The sequence below is a fragment of the Aquila chrysaetos genome, chromosome 19, assembly GCF_900496995.4.
Source record: "Aquila chrysaetos chrysaetos chromosome 19, bAquChr1.4, whole genome shotgun sequence".
Taxonomy (NCBI): domain Eukaryota; kingdom Metazoa; phylum Chordata; class Aves; order Accipitriformes; family Accipitridae; genus Aquila; species Aquila chrysaetos.
In genome coordinates, this window is record NC_044022.1 from 27,515,449 (window position 1) to 27,532,411 (window position 16,963).

Genomic DNA, 16,963 nt, shown 5'->3' on the forward strand with positions numbered 1-16,963 from the left:
ATTCTCACAGGACAGGATGGGAGTGTGGTTTGCACAGCAGTGGGGAGAGGATTGGGAGTCACAGGAGCCTGGAGGTGGCAATGGAGGTAACAAGGATTTGCATGGGGCTGGAGCAGTTGTTGGAGATCTCCTGGACAATCTCCAAGCAATCTCCTTTTCTCTTCTCTTCTCTTCTCTTCTCTTCTCTTCTCTTCTCTTCTCTTCTCTTCTCTTCTCTTCTCTTCTCTTCTCTTCTCTTCTCTTCTCTTCTCTTCTCTTCTCTTCTCTTCTCTTCTCTTCTCTCTCCAAGTACTCCTGGGATTGGACCTGGGGACCCAGTGTCTTTGCACACTTTGGCATTTCTGCTGCCCCAGACTCTCTCAGTAGGCTGCCTTGAGGTTTGATCTGGTTCTCCAATAAACGAAGGGGGTCTTATTTGCACAATTTGCTTTTTAATTGAAACTGGCATTGCCAATGATTTGGCACAGAGATGCTATATTGCATGAACACCACAAAAACAGCACAGGGAGGTGCAGTGTGCCACACAGAAGTGAGAGTTACTTAACAAATATGCGGAGGGCTCTCAAATCTGCCTCTCATTATTTCACCATTCTCCATCTATGTAATGGGGATGATGTTGCTGACTTCCCTCTCTAAGCCTGTATTAGAGCTATGGAGGAAAAATAGCAGAGAAAGGATAGATTGCTGTTGTTTGGAAAGTACTTCATAATTCATGCTGCTGCAGTTTTAATTACAAACCCAGTCCTGTGATTTAATCTTGAACTGCCCCATCGTTCTTAAGTCTCCTCCAAATAAACACATTGCAAGAAAACAGATACAAAACTGGGCAACATGCAGCTGTGTCTATGAGGTCATCAGCACTGAGGGGGTTAAAAACTGTATGTTTCTCTCTAATTACACCTTAAGTAGCAGGGGAAATGCAGAGCTCCCTGCTGGATTTATCTGTCAAACAGGTAAATATCTCCTGGTCTCTGCAGTGCAGAGTCCCTGCATGGAAACCTGCAGGAGGCAGGTGAGTGTTTAGAGTTTGAGCAGCAATTTGTTGCTCTGCAACACAGCCTTTTATGCCATCACTCCTCCTGGGCAGCAGCAGCAAGTGTTGAACAGCCACGAGTTCGTGGAGCTTGCAGGCACGCTCCTGCTCTCACATTGCCTTTGCCTGGGAATTGCGTTCCCTGTCCTGGTATTCTCCATGGAAGAATGAAGTTTTAGATAAAGCAGCACCAACAGAGGCAGCTGGCAGGAAGGAGGTGGAATGAAGAAAGAAAAGTATCGGGAATTTCAGTTCCTAGGATGTTTACAGTCTTTACATGGAAAAAAACCCAGGAAATCTCTCCCAGAATGCAGGTGACCCCAAGCCATATGTGTCTGTAAGGTTTCAAGCACAGCCCCAACAGCCCAGCTCCAGCTGGTGACTGGTGGCCATGCTGGGCTGGGCTGCGGTTGTCATGGTGTAAAATCTCCCTCCGGATGCAGTGGGAGCTGGCTCAGCTACCACCGGACCCTCATGGAGGAAAAGCCTAGCTCTCTTCTGGGAAGCTGCTGTGGTCTCCTCCATCCCTTTGCTCCCTGCAGCTCCTCAGCACAAGCGCGGTCAGCTCCATCAAGGTTTCTGAAGGGTCTTATCAGGTCAGGTACGTTGGCCTAATCTGTGCTGCAGGGCTCTTCAAGGAATCCTTTTTCCCAGGTATTAGAGAGAAAAACATGAGCTGTGCAATGTGCAAGGACTGAGCGAGCTGCAGTCTTTTTTGGGGGGAGAATGGACATCACTGGAGTACTACATTTGTGTGTGAGGGGTGTCAAATACTGTGGCACTGGCTCAGTTTTTTTGCCCTGAAACTGGATGTTTCTTGACTGAGGCAAGCACTTGTTGCCTCTGTTTAGGCTGGCAAGCAGCACAGTGCTGTTAAAAGCTTCTGTAGAGCTATAGGGCTGGCGCTAATGACTTCATATCCCCACTATACACATTTCAAGAAGGTTTACTTCAGACCAGCTTTAAACTGGTCTCCTGGGCTGGACATCTTTTGGACACTGGAGAGTACTGGGTGTGCACCTCGGCAGTCTTCCTGCTCAATTTGATCCAGGAGGAATCCAGTCTGCATGCTGCAGGACCACTCCACCGAGTGGGACAGGGCACTTTCAATGAAAACTGGCAGGACACTTGCTTCAGAAATGCTCTCCTGAACCAGTGCAAGCAGCTGTCACAGGGATGTCTGGCTGTGTGGGGAATTTGAGCTTCTAGACTGTACCTCATGCCAGTCTCTGTTTGCCACTGACCAAATCAGGTCGAGGGTGTTTGATGCTTTTTTACAGGACGCAAGAGACAAGAAGGGTTTAATGTCTCTGAATTCTACTGCCTTCTCCCGCCCTCCCTATTTCCTACTTGTTGGCATCCCTGGGCTGGAGGAGGAGCAGTTCTGGATTGCCTTCCCCTTCTGCATCATGTATGCCATTGCTGTGCTGGGGAACATCACCCTTCTCCTCATTATAAAGGCAGAGCCGAGCCTGCATGAGCCCATGTACCTCTTCCTGGCCATGCTGGCCTTCACTGACCTGGTCCTATCAACATCCACGCTACCAAAAATGCTTGGCATCTTCTGGCTGGGCTCCTGGGAGATTGGGTTTCTCTCCTGCCTTGCTCAGTTGTTCTTCATCCATACCTTCTCATCGGTGGAGTCAGGTGTGCTCATGGCCATGGCCTTGGATCGCTACATTGCTATTTGCCACCCGCTGCAGCACTCCAGCATCCTCTCTGTGCAGGTGGTTGTGGCCCTTGGGAGCCTGGTGCTGGTGCGTGGGGTCCTCCTGGTGAGTCCCTTCTGCTTCCTCCTCTGCAGGATGCCCTTCTGCCAGCATCACATCATCTCCCACTCCTACTGTGAGCACATGGCCGTGGTGAAGCTGGCATGTGGGGACACCAAAGTCAATGTCATTTATGGCCTTTTTGTGGCTTTCATAGTGACAGGATTTGACATAATCCTGATCTCTCTGTCCTACACCATGATCCTGAGGGTGGTAATGAGACTGTCATCCACAGAGGCACGACTTAAAGCCTTCAGCACTTGTGCATCCCATGTCTGTGTCATCCTTGCCTTTTATGTCCCTGGCCTCTTCACGTTCCTCACCCACCGGTTTGGGCAGAGCATCCCTCCCCACATCCATATAATGGTGGCCAATCTCTACCTGCTAGTGCCCCCTATGTTAAACCCCATTGTTTATGGGGTGAGAACCAAGAAGCTCTGGGACAGGGTGGTCCTCCTCTTCCAGCAAAAGGGAACATGACCCATACGTATGTGCCTCAAACTGTACTCATAATTTACTGATGATGCTGGTAAATTTAATGCAAGTTAACACTGTGACTATTTATTTGTTCAGGAAGGAACCCTTCCTCAGTGCCTGGAGTTTAAGCAATGCACTCTTGCAGAAATCACTAGGTTGTCTCTTGCATTATCCCTGTCCAGGAGGTTTCAGCCATTGTGTGATGAAACTTGGCATAAAGACATTCAGTCTGGCTTCCACACCACTGGGAGATGGAGAGTTCACCCCTTCCAGAAGTTAAACTCCTCACTGTTAAAATTCTTTCACTATTAAAAAAAAAAATCCTCTCATGATTAAAATATTTACACTGTAAGGCTGAGCATCTCCAAAAGATCTTCCTGCAGCAGTTTTCATTATATGAAGAGTATTCCCTGGACTGTGTAATGGTATTTAAAAGATGTGTAGATGTGGCACTTAGGGATACGTTTTAGTGGTGGACTTGGCAGTGTTAGGTTAATAGTTGGACTTGATGATCTTAAAGGTCTCTTCCAACTTAAATGATTCTATGATTCTATGGGAAGGTGGTCAGATGGGAATGGTGACTGTCCTTGTAGAAGGAAATAGGTAGAATTAAATTTTAAGCATTAACCTTTTTTTTGTAAGGAAAGCAAAACCTGCAATAATCCTATGCTAGCAAATTCCAAAAGTCCTATGTAAATGTAAACCCTTTCAAAAATATCAGAAATCCTTGCTGATGCAGTTATTTGGGGTGACCTATCTCAGCAAGATCTTTGCTAACAGGATTGCACTATACTAAGTCAACTATCCCAATAAACAGGAAAATATGTTTTACAAAATCACTGGTCTATATCTGAAAAAGGTAGGCAGCAGAATGAGGTGAAGGTCAGGCAACCCAAACTCAAGTTACCAAACTCAAGCACATTATGGACTTTTGCTCTACTATTAGTGCAAACTGAAGAGCACTAATGGATGGAGAGGAGATCTCTGACCTGGCCTGGCATTTCTTGGAGGTCCCTATCTTCCTGAGCAGCCCTGATTATCATGACCACCCATGAGGAGCCTCTGGGCTCTGCTATCTCTCTGTGAGCTCCATACAAGCAGGGAAGCAGGAGCGGGAGCCCCAGGAAGAGAACATGCACTTCTGCTGAAGCAAAGCAGATGTTAGGCTGCAGACAAAATGGGAAATGAATTTTTTTTTGGCACTATTTCAGTAAAATATTTACATTTCAACTCAATTCACCCTTTTTCTTCAAATAAAACAGAAGTAGCTTTTCACGGACCACGGATGAGAGGCAGGGGAAGCCAAAGGAGAAGAGAGATGACTGCAGTTTGCCTAAAAGCTGGTCTCAGACCACCCACTTCATAAAGCAGGGCTGCACCATTTCTTGTGGACTGATGCTCACCCGCCACCACTCTGGCGAGGTCGAAGCCCCGTTTTTCTTCAGGCTCCACAAAAAATGTTGTTGTTTTCATTTTCATTAAGAACATAGGAGCTGCCTTCATGATCAATGTCCATCCATTCCACCACGCTGTCTCCTCCAGTGGCAATGCGAGAGGTCTTCTAAGAGATGCCTTTTTTAAATAAGAAATGAGAGCAGGGGATAGCTGCTGGTCAGATATGTGCAAAGGTGACTGGCTGATTCATACAGCTCCTTGTGACCTATGAGCTGTGTGCATCCAAGCCATCACCACCACATACTATCAGATACTCAGCACCAACAGCTTAGGCTCTTACTCTGGGATTCCCTTCTCTGTAAATAAATACAGCTGGCTATGATGTCTGGATCATTGCATAGTACAGATGGGGTGGTTGCTAGGGTGGGAGGGGGTCAGCAGTGCCCTCCAATCAATGCTAACGCTGCACGTGAGCTGCCTGGAGAAAGTGGTCAGAAAGCCAAGGAGGTCTGTACCCAAACCAGGGACACAAACACACTTTCATGGGGGGGGGTGTACACAACTTCGGGGTGGTGCTTTGAAATACAAAGGCAACAAATGGTTCCATTGCTAAAAAAGGCCAAACCTGACCATTTTGATGGGTAGCCCAGTGTTTTCAGGAGTTTCATCTCCTGACAATGGTGTCTGAAGCCACGGCTGCCAGGAAAGGGAGATCTTGCCACCATCGCTCTCCCCTCTTGGTAGGTTCATGTCTGTCCTTCTCACCCCTACAGAGGGTCTCCCAGGAAAGTTTCCTCCTCTCTGATGTCTCTGTGTTGAAGCCAGAAGCCAACACCACATTGAAGTCCTGCTTTGACTTCACACCTAGTTTCTAGTCCTATTTAGCTCCTGGTGCTAACCCAAGGCAATTCCACAGTAGCCTCCCACTTGACACTGGGATTCACTCTTAATGGTATCTTTGCATCCTGTCCTTTGAGAAAGTGGATCAACTAAAAAAAAAGAAGCAGAAGTATCCGGTGAGCCTGGGAGTCCTGGGGGATTTTGTGGAGTGGTGATACAATGATGTATTCACTGGCAGCCTGGAGGCAAGATGCTCAGGCAGCTCATATTTAGGTATTGCTCCATATTTAAGGCAAAGTGATCTGCTTTTTCAGGGCTGCTTTTCACATGTCAGCTATTAGATGATTTCAGACAGTTTTGTCATTGTTACTGTAGTATTAGTGTTAAAGTGATTATTAGTTTTAAAGGGATGATGTGCATGTAATGAGGACCTTGTTACCCTCAGACCCTTTTCTTGTCAATGAGGGCTGTGCGCACTGTTTATCTGACCGGGGTAGACATCGGGGTGAGACAAACTGCCTTCTGGCAGTGCCTGTTCCCCAGTGTGATTGGTGGGGTCCAGACAACCAGCTGAGATGCTGATACCTATGCAGTGGGCATCTGCACCGAGGTGAGGGGCACCTGTAAGGAAGAACAATCCTTGCCCATGTTACAGCTTGGCAAGGTGGGTAAGTAGGACTGAAATCTTCTCTTATCAGCATGCAGAAGTGGTTCCTGTACACCACAGGGAGCTGCCAGAGCTCTCCTCCCTGTGAGAGGCTGATTTGCTTGCTGTTTACTTCATTTATACTGGAAAAGAGCACTTGCATTTGTACATATGAGAATGTCCAAGTCCAAAATCTTTCACTCTTGGGCTAGCAGATGTTCACAATGCTGCTTTTTGGCAGCATGCTGGTGAATGCTTGTTGGCTGGATTCTGCAAAATGTTGCTGCACTATCTGAGTTCTCAGCTGTGCACAGCTCTAGAAGATGCAGAAACCACTTGGTGCAAAGGCACTTATACCAGGTCTTTGCTGCCAAGGTTATTTTTAGGGAAGCAAGAGATCAACAAGTCTGATATTCATTCACAGAAAGAAAGAAATTAGAGTTGCAAAGAATTAAAAAAAAAAAAAAAAAAAAAGGAGATCTAAAATGAGGATGAAGCTCACAGCCAGCAGAGAAGATGTGTTCTGCAATATCTGCACAGAAGGGGTATGGGAGTCTCATTCATAAAGCATGGGAAGCTGCACTCAGATATCCAGGTGAGGAAGTCACCTGGCAATGTCAGAGCACAGGTCTAAGTATCTCCACAATGCTCCTTCCTTGCAGGACAAGGAAAAGCCAGAGCAAGGACCAGTGAACTCCCTCCATGACTCCCAAGTCCAGAGGTGGGCTTTCTGTATGAGATACAAGTCTGCTTTCACTCTTCATCCATAATGCCACCTCTCAAGTCTTTTTGCCGTCTGGTGCAACACAGTCAATACAGTGTCACATCTGTCAATCTAGCAAACAGCTCTCTGTGCCCTGGCATAGAGAAGCCCATAATTCAACGATCAACTAGGTAATATGTGCCTCCATCTCCATAAGATTTCTGATTTTTGGGAGCTGTAGTTCTCCATGGCAAGAACTGATCACAAAGGTAAAATGCTCTCTTGCTGTCTCAGCAAACTCAGAAGACTGGATCCCCATCACTGCAGTGAGAGAGAAGTGAGGAAAGCTTTGCTTTACGGCGTGATTACTCTTTTATGATTTCTGTGAATTCCTTTGTAGGATGAGTGGGATCTGCTGCTTGATCTTTGACAGGGCAAAGATGCTGCACTAGGAAAATGATCAACATTTCTAGCTTTCTTAGACCTTCTACCTTCCTTCTAACAGGAATCCCAGGAATGGAAAGTGGGAACGTGTGGCTTGCTGTCCCTTTCTGCTGCATGTACGTTATTTCCATCCTGGGAAATAGTGCAATCCTCTTTGTCATCAAAGCAGAGCGCAGCTTCCATGAGCCCATGTACCTCTTTCTGTGCATGCTGGCTATCACAGAGCTCGGTGTGTTTCTGTCTGTGCTCCCCACAGTGTTGAGCGTGCTTCTCTGATTCACTGGAGATCAGGTTTGACGCCTGCCTCGCCCAGATGTTCTTCATTCACTGCTTCTCCATCCTGGATTCTGGGGTGCTGTGGGCCATGGCCTTCAGCTGCTTTATGGCCATCTACAATCCCTTGCAGTATGCATCCATCCTGACCACCCCCAGGGTAGGTGTTATCAGGCTAGGGCTCACAGTGAGGAGCATTACCCTCTTGCTCCCCTTGCTGATCCTTCTGAAGAAGCTGTCATTCTGCAGGTCCCACATGCTGGCTCACTCCTTCTGTTTGCACCCAAACTTACTCCAGCTGCCCTGTGCAGATATCAAGGTGAATAGCATGCATTTGTCGTCCTGGCCACCTTTGGTCTAGTCTTGCTGCCTATCATCCTGTCCTATGTCATGATCATTAAGACTATGCGGAGTATCACATCCAAGGGAGAGCATCTCAAGGCCCTGAACACCTGTGTCTCTCATATCTGTGCTGTTTTGATTTATTATATCCCAATGATTGGCATGTCCATGGTGTACAGGTCTGGGAAACCTGCCTCTCCTCTGATTCATGTCGTCATGGCCAATATCTACCTCCTTGTACCCCCTGTGTTAAACCCCATTATTTACAGTGTAAAAACTAAACAGATCCACAGAGGGATACACAAACTTCTCACTCCAAGAAGGCGCTGATGTAGGACACAGAAGACCCAAGATGTTTTGCATATGGTAGAATAGCTGGTGAATAATAGTTTAGATACTCTCTACTCCATCCTGTCATCCGTTTGACTGCTGAGGATCCTGAATCTTTAAACTCCTCTTATGCAGTAGATGAAATATACCTTGTTTCTAGACCCACAGCATTTTCTTTGCTGTATAAAGGAGTGTTGCAGTATCTACAGTCTTCTATACATTCCTGGTCAATAATGCAGGAGCTGTAACTGCCTGAGGTACCTGAGCTAATGGCCCTTCTTTTTAGATGAGGAGGACATAGCAATGGACATGTGGGATAAGAGTTTCCCGCTTTCACCATGGCACTGGGTCAGCTGGACCCAGAGCTCCTGCCAGAATGAGGCAGTTGATCTTCCTGGCTAGCACTGCCTGTGCATGTATGTGCAGGGAAAATCTAATGCTTCCTAGATATGCTCAGCCATGTAGCCTCTAGTGCATCAACATGCACTAGAGCATAGATCTATATACGTGCAATAGCTGTTTATTCAAGCTTTTTACACCTGCAGCCAGACTTGCTAAGACTGTGAAGTGTCTAAGGACCTGGGTGTATGGCAAAGCCCTCTTGTCCCAGGCAGGTGACATTTCCAGCAGGAACAAGACATATCCAAAAGCTGTGATTCGTGCTGCAGGAGCTGAAAGTCACCATATATTTCTCTTCCCAGGGACTGTAACCAGCCCATGCTGGGGTCTTGCAGACTCACAGCAGCTGGGCGTCTGCTCTGCCTGGACCAGCCACTTAATGGCTCAGTGCAGACCCCCAATGGGAACTGAGCCTGTTCAATATCACTGCAGCAGCACCAGGCTCACAAAACCATCAGGTCATAATGGGAGCAGAATTATACGTAAAAAGGGTTCAGGTCAGATCCCCAGCTGGTATGAGCGGCTCCACCATCCTCTATTACAGCAACAGGAGAGCCAGCCCCCACTGGGGACTCCTAAAATGAGGTGCCTCCATGTGCACTGGGTGTTTAAGCTCCTACCACTCAGGAGGAGATCTAATCAAGACAGAGCCTGGAGAAGAGTGGCTCAGATCACCCTAAAGCGGATAGTTGGTGTTGGCTTCACCCCAGAATATCCTGCCTGCTCCCCATACCTCCCTCTGCTTCGATTTCCATTTATTTGAATAGGATCGCTTTGCCATAAGGTTAGAAAGCAGAGAGGCAAAGCAGTGCTATGCACTTAAAACAAAACAAAATCATCAGTAGCAGTGCTGGTTGCAGCCCTGCTGTAAACACAGCTGCACATCAAAGGCCAGTGCCTTCTTCACAGGTCTGCAGCATCCACCACCCCAGGAGGGGCTAAGAAGGGCCAAAATAAATCCTGCCTTCTTTTTTCCCTTACATAAAGCTGTCTTTACTGAGAACAACCAAGGAACACTGGTATTTACTGAAGCCTAAATGGGCAAATGAATACCCAAGAGAAATTACAGAAAAATAACAAAAAATACCTTACACATTCCAAGTCAGACTGAGAACTGCATGGTCGTCAGTGCTTTACAGGTTACCTGATAAGATTTCACTGATGTGACCCACACAACAGAAGCCACCTTCCTCAGGCTGAGCCCCCTTCCTAGGGTTTTAGGGTTGAGCACTGGGTTTGACAAACCTTCATGGGGTTTCCCTGTCTCTCATGGCAGCCCAGGAGAACTATCAACAGATGTATTACATATACCTACCACCATGCAGCAAGAGTTTCTTCAAAATTCTTGCTTTGAGAGTTGTGATCCAAATAATAGCTTATCACATTCAGATGTTACCAAGTCCTGTGGTGGTTCTGTGTGTGTTGGGGCTGTGGTACACTCACTTATTACAGCAGAAGGAAGCACACCTTCTATGTGGAGCCAAGAATTTATTGTTATTGCAATTAAAGTTTTAACAATCTTATAAAACCATAGAAGACAGTTGCTATCAGTCCCGTGGCTGATCTAGTGTCATCTGCAGGCTTTAAGAGTTCACTATGCACTTCCTCATCCAGGTCACTGATGACAATGCAGAATAAAATGAGTCCTAGCAGAGATCCCTTGGGAAGGCCATTGGTGACTCTTGTCTGGACTGAAAATGATCTACCCTTACTTTAACCAACATTCCATCCCTAGAAGAGGGTTTCCTCCAATCCCCCTACAAAGTAATTTCATTAAAAGCATTTATCCAAAGGCTTTTGGGCATCCATGTGTATTGTGGGCATGGGATCCCTCCAGCTGGAGCCACTCTCACAGAAGTCCAGCACACCACCGCGGCAGGATTCCCCGTTGCAGTAGCCTGGGTGACTCTGCCAGAGCTTTACCCATATGTGTTTACCCATATGCTTAGTGACTTTATTCTTTACCACAGTCTCTACTGTCCCACCAGCGATGGAAATCAAGCCCACTGGTCAGCAGCTCTCAGGAACCCCATGGAGCCACTTTTGCAGGTGGAGTGGAAGGAATGATCCGCCCCGCAGCACCATGACCATTTGCAATAGAGGGATGTCCCCTTCCCAGCAGCTCTGCAGCTTCATGTCTGAGCTCCTTTCAGACTCCCAGGTGAATGACATCTGGTCCTGGGAGTTAGTGATATTTAACAGATATTTCTTTGATGTAACTCCTCCTCTATATTTACTTCAAACTGATCAAGATCCCCTAATTCATTTGCTGTGAAGACAGTGTTTGGTACAGAAATCCAATGCAAAAAATTCACTGAGCTTTTCTGCTATGGCCTTGCCACCCCTGAGTATGCTTCTGACCCTTGGTCACCCAGTGGTCCACCTGTTTCCTAGCTGGATTCCTGCTTTTGATGCATTTAAAGAGCATTCTGCTGACAGTTAGACCATTCTTTGCAAGGTGCTCTTCCCATTAGTTTTTCTCTCTCTCAAACTCCTGCTTAAGTTCGACCTGTCACTTTTTATGGGCATTTCATGTAGGCAAGCTTCCCACTTTTCAATGACTCCTGGGATGCTAGCCATGGTCAGGCCAGGCCAGTCTTTGCCACAGAAGCCTGAGGAGGCCTTTACGAATGGGCTTGTTTTTCATGCTGTAGATGATGGGGTTCAACACAGGCGGGACAAAAAGGTAGACATTGGCCATGAGCGCGTGGCTGAAGGGTGCAGCATTCTTCCCATACCGGTATATAATGGACAGGCCGACCATGGGGACATAGAAGATGAGGACAGCGCAGAAGTGAGAGACACAAGTGTTGAGGGCTTTGGTCTGCTCCTCTCTGGAGGTGATGCCCACCACGGCCTTAATGATCATGGTGTAGGACAAGGTGATGAGCACTGAGTCTAGGATCACGAACAGCACCAGGGTTAGGCCGTACAGGCTGTTCAGGGTGGAGTCAGTGCATGCCAGCCGTATCATGTCCTGGTGCAGGCAATAGGAGTGGGACAGCACGTGGGACCTGCAGAACTGCAGTTGCGTGAGCAGGCAGATAAGTGGGAGCAGCGTCAGAGAGCGGCAGACCATCCCCAGCCCAATCTTTGCAATCCTGGCACTGGTGAGGATGGAGGAGTATCTCAATGGACAGCAGATAGCCACATAGCGATCAAAGGCCATGGCTAGAAGTACTGAGGACTCCATGAAGGAGAAGGCATGGATGCAGAACATCTGGGTGAGGCAGACTGGGAAGCTGATCTCTCCAGTGCCAAACCAAAAGACGCGCAGAACCGTGGGCAGGGTGGACAGAGTCAGGCCCAGGTCCGTGATGGCCAGCATCGAAAGAAAGTAGTACATGGGCTGGTGGAGCCTTCGATTCAATCTCACGACGAGCAGGATGGTGCCATTTCCCAGCATTGTGATGAGATACATCAGACAGCAAGGGAAGAAAACCCAGCGGTGGAAACGAGCCATCCCGGGAATGCCGGTCAGCAGGAAAGCCAGAGCACGGCTGCTGTTCCCTGGGGACATGCTTGCTCCATGCTGACACCCTGCCTGCATTAAAGGCCCCTTTTTAATTAGCAATTCAAAGATAATGCAGGTTTAGATTTTGTAGGGCAATGAAAATGAACAGTCTGGTGTTTCGGTGTGAAGATCTCATTCTTTTCTCCTCCTTGGAGATGTGCCAGAGCATAGGCGACCAGTTTGCAGTGCTGGTTCAGTCCTTTTTCCTGCTTTGTTTTCCCCAGGCTCCTCACCTGTAAAGTCAATAATAACGTCATTAATTGCAACAGGGCGGGCTACATCCCTCCCAGGACATAGCTACAGCCTCTTCTCTCAGTCGCTGTAAGCAATATCGCCATCCTTCCCTGGCACTCAGGCCCTGGTCTCTGCTTCTGTGTGGATGCCTCTCCAGCTCTCTGCATCAGATTTGCAGCCTTTCCCCTCAGTCCCCAGCCTTTTCCGCACCCCCACTCTCAGTCCCTGATGCACACAGCCTCACCCCAGGCACTTCCATGCAGGACATTGCAAGAGGACAGTGGTCACTCTCACCATCCTTGCTCCTCGGGGCAGCTCTCCCCTTGCCCATGGGCTCTTGCAGCAGACGACAGATGCCTGTTTCCCCTCCCAGGCTGTGCCTCCAGCCTGTTGTCTGTCCTTGCTTGCAGGTACCAGCTTGCCCAGCCAGCTCCCTCAACTTGCTTGCCGGATTTTCAGATTTTTGCCTTTCACCCTGTGCAGGATGCCCTGTCTGGAGCTCTGCAAACCACCACCCCCTGCCCAGCTGCTGAGTTTGCACTATGGCTTGGCTCTTGGCAGATGTGGTCCTGCTTGTCCTCCTGTCCTCCACCCGCATCTTTTGCTATCACTTAACCTACCCTTTAGTGGAAGGGAAGGGGGAAAAGGCTGCAGTTTTCTCCCTGTTTTGTGTCTGTACAGCACCCTGCACCGTGGGACTGTGCTCCTTGACAAGGGTCCCCGGAAGCTACAGAAACAGCAGCAATCACTGAAATTTTTCTGTCACCCACTGTGATCCCTGAGGGGACACAGTCACTCCTGCAAGTCTAAATTTGGTAAGGCATTGGCAAATTTAGAACATTACAATTTCCCTTCACTTTGGAGATTATTGACTATTCTAATTGTTGTTGCCATTACTATAGTTCTTACTGATAGCCCATCAAGCTATTCAAAGTGACAGGTATTTCAGTCAGCATGTGTGTTAGTAATATACACAGCAACCAGAATTCTTAGCAGGAATGTTGTTACAGCTAACAGTTATGGGTAAAATTAAGCAATGTGTACACAAACCCAGCTCTCATTTCTTCTACAGAACTGTCATTCAAGGGCTTCCTATCCACAGCCCACAGATACCTCAGGGAAATATACTGCTATGTGAAATACAAATCATAAAAGTTATGCTTAACGGGCTTAAGCTTTGAATACAGGAATGATACCTTTCGGGGTTGTGAGTAAAAAAAAAAGTTATAAAAATGCTCCTCTAACCTATGCTAATTATTTGCCTGGCTTGTCTGCTGCTCTTTTCAGGGGCTGCAGTGGCTGATGTGGAAGAAGTTAAACTTTTCCAGCCCTCAGCACTCAAGAAATTCACACTCCATCTGTCTCTGTAAACAGGGAACATGGCATTGTTTAATTGGAGGGCATGCAGCTAAACTCATTAGTGTGCCATGAAAAATGGAATTAGTCTATTTCCAACTGCCCCACTTCTCAGACAAAGCTCCAGACATCTGTGCCTCCACTCTTTACTTCTCCAGCTAAATAATTGTCTTGGTAAGTTAAATTAGCAGACAGATTTCCAGGGTGCTCTAATTATCTTCAATACGAAAATATAGATTTAAGTATTTGAAACTGGGTGTACAGCCTTGAACATGTACCTCATCCTCATCATCTGTAAACGTGCTTTGGATGTTCCACAAAAATAAAAAGATTGCTTTGTTCACTCTGTGCATCATCAACTGTTCTGGCCTGGGTAAATATTCATTAAACTGGGAAAAGTCCCATCCTCCATCCATGAGGCTGCCCCAGAGCTGAGTGTCCTGCCCCCACAGTGCCCCTCCACAAAGCTCTTCACCTTGATTGCTCCACAGTGAGCCTGAGGAAGGAATATTCCTAGCCTGCTCCTCCCATCCTCCTTTTATTTTTGTCCTTGTCAGACACGTAAGCACTGTGTCTGCACACAAAGACAGGATGAATTTCCACAGCCCAGCTGGGTGCTCTGCCAGGGGGGAGGAGTGGGCACTCTGGCTCCAGCGGATGCTCAGCTCCTGCCCAGAAGGATGAACACGGAGCCTCTAGACAGAGTGTAATCCTCGTTTGGTCCTGCTTCATAGCACCATCTGTCAGGCTCTCAGCGAGTAAGGACCAGAGGAACTGGTTCGCCATCTCCAGGTGTGCCATCTCCAAGTGTGCTCAGCACCAGCCACTTCAGAGACAGGACCAAAACAGCATCCCATCAGCAGATGGGGCATAATTTGTGTTTTGTAAAAGATCCCATGTAAAAACACTGTTCTTAAAGCTTGACTTCAGGGCTTTAAATCCTGTCTGAAATATGCTCTTATAACACTGGATGTTACTCTCTGTAGAAATGCCCACTCCCTCCTCCAAATATCAGCAGTTGCATCCCAGCAGTGTCCCTGTGTTGCAGCAATAGCCAGATAGATAAACAGGCAGCTCAGGGGTGTGCTGGCACTAGCTGCCTGGGTCATGAGGTGAAGGGTTTGGAGGGTGTATTGATTTTGCCTGGGATAGAGTTAATTTTCTTCATAGGAGCTCACACGGTGCTGTTCTGGATTTGTGACCAAAACAGTGTTGAGAAAACAGTGTTGTTTTATTTCTTTCTGAAGAGTGCTTATACAGCATCAAGGTCTTTTCTGTTTCTCACCCTGCCCCACCAGTGATTTGGCTGGGTGTGCACAAGAACTCGGGAAGGGACACAGCCAGGACCCCAACTGACCAAAGGGATATTCCATACTGTATGACATCGTGCTCAGCAATAAAACCTGGGGGAAGGAGGAACGGGGGGTGTTTGTTGAATATCTGTGGGGTTAAAGCACAACAGAGGGAGATGGATGGATGGATGGAGAGTGTGAGACAGCTGCAGGAATGCACAGTGATAGATAAGCAAGTTGGCTGTGAACCAAAGCTACCCTTTATCAAAAAAATCTGAATGGAAAATGACCCACCCAAAATTAAAACATCAGTGGTGAAGCAAGGCTGACATGGAAGTGCACTGAGCCCTCAAATGCCCTTACCTCTTTTCGGCTGAAGTCCTTAAGCAGAAGATGCAGAGCCACAGGGAACCACACTCCTGCCTGAGTGTTTGCCATGCAGAGGAAGTTGTCTGGTTTTATAATGCCTGTGTGAAATCTCAGCAGCAATGACAGTCACCTGGGACCTGCTGCAGGGACCAAGGCCATGAGATGCAAACCAACTCCACAGTCTAGGAAGGTGATTGTACTCCTTTTTGTACCCTGAGCGGCAGCACAAGGGTAAATGTTGCAAGAGCAAACACAAGGATCATAAATGTTTAGGAAATGCTGGTCAGACCAGCAATGAAAAAAAAGTTTTCACCAGATTTTTCTTCCCTTTTAAAATAGAACTGTGAATTTTTAAAATGTTAAACATTGAACAAAGTCAATTATTTGCCCCAAGTGTAGGTGTTAGCTCCAGGGTGCAACTGCTGCTCTGCACTTGCCAACTAGATCTGAAGGTTAAGATAGAGATGCAACTCCCTGGAAACACTGCTTAGACTTCATTACTGAATTTTGGGTAAAATAGAGTGCATCTTTAGATCTTTGCACCCCTAGAAAAATACACACATCCCTGCCAAGCCTTTTAGTGCAAAAGTGGTACCTCACTCTTCTTTCTCTGTATGCTTGAGAAGATGTTAAGTTCTTCCATGGCAAAACTTTGGGAAGAGAGGATTGGGAAAGGGATGGAGAGATGGAGGTGCAGTGCCCACAAGCTCAGCATGTACCAGCATGGGTGGGGGTTGAGCCTACTTTTTGGCCATGCAAAAGCATTCTTACATATACATTGTTTTGCAAACAGCAGCAGTGGAATCCCAATAAACCCTTTTAAAGATACATACATTTTATATTCCCCATGTTATGGATAGGGCAACTAAACCAGAGACAAAACAGAAAAAGCTAAGACCGAGGCTAGTGTTTGTGAAGTACTTTGCTGGAATATTGTCCCAAGGTGCCAATGGAAAATGATCTAGCGGTGATTCAAGTACAGATCGTGCCTGCCAATGCCTGCATTTCAGCTGCCTGCATTTCAGCCTATGTATCTAAGCCCATTATCTGGGACAGACTCAAACATGCAGAAAGGGCCAAGCCAAATTGTCTTGCCTTTCTTTCCCACTAAAAGGGGTTCCTTCTCTCTAGTGTTGTCAAACACTGAAAATTTCATGTACATAAAATAAAAATTATTAATAAAGCAAACAGAAACTTCCCAAACAAAACTGTCCCAAAGCAAAGCACTCCTCTCCATGGAAGGAGGTTCTTCCCTGGAAGAAGGTGTAGGACAGAGAGAGGGCAAGGCAGGAGCAAGAGCATTTTGTTTGATTGTTTGAGACGCAACCAGGCAGCACGATGCCGCTACGTGGAGAAAGCAGTAGGAGTGCTGAGTAGGACAGGGTGAGCATATTTGCAAAAAATCTCCATCCAAGCAGGTGCTTTCCAGCATTCGCAGTGGCAGTGGTCTGTGCAGCTCTGAGTGCTGCTGCAGAAGTAACGGGAAAGCTTTGGAGCATGTCTCGGTGATTTGCCCCACGGCTGTCCCTGCAGATGCAACCCGGAGG

General features: G+C 47.2%; 3 protein-coding genes across 3 annotated transcripts; 2 read left to right on the plus strand and 1 right to left on the minus strand.

Annotated features, from left to right (window-relative positions):
• The first annotated feature begins 2,337 nt into the window (after positions 1–2,337).
• LOC115353396 (olfactory receptor 52R1-like) lies at positions 2,338–3,282 on the plus strand. Its single transcript, XM_030042756.1, has one exon. The coding sequence runs from the start codon at positions 2,338–2,340 to the stop codon at positions 3,280–3,282; it is 945 nt and encodes a 314-aa protein (XP_029898616.1).
• Positions 3,283–7,319: 4,037 nt separating this feature from the next.
• Positions 7,320–8,252, plus strand: LOC115353397 (olfactory receptor 51G2-like). The gene is given in 3 exon segments (XM_030042757.2): positions 7,320–7,579; positions 7,581–7,905; positions 7,908–8,252. Coding segments are annotated over 3 exon segments (930 nt in total).
• A 2,892-nt stretch (positions 8,253–11,144) lies between these two features.
• On the minus strand, positions 11,145–15,481 carry LOC121232438 (olfactory receptor 51I2-like). The gene is made up of 3 exons (XM_041118450.1): positions 15,411–15,481; positions 14,231–14,581; positions 11,145–12,398 (listed from the first exon to the last, which is right to left on the minus strand). The coding sequence occupies exon 3, from the start codon at positions 12,199–12,201 to the stop codon at positions 11,224–11,226; it is 978 nt and encodes a 325-aa protein (XP_040974384.1). The 5' UTR covers positions 12,202–12,398; positions 14,231–14,581; positions 15,411–15,481; the 3' UTR covers positions 11,145–11,223.
• Between the last annotated feature and the right edge of the window lie 1,482 nt (positions 15,482–16,963).

Coding starts and splice junctions, on each gene's coding strand:
- LOC115353396 (XM_030042756.1), top strand. CDS start 2,338: ATGTCTCTGAATTCTACTGCCTTCTCCCGCCCTCCCTATTTCCTACTT.
- LOC121232438 (XM_041118450.1), bottom strand. CDS start 12,201: ATGCAGGCAGGGTGTCAGCATGGAGCAAGCATGTCCCCAGGGAACAGC.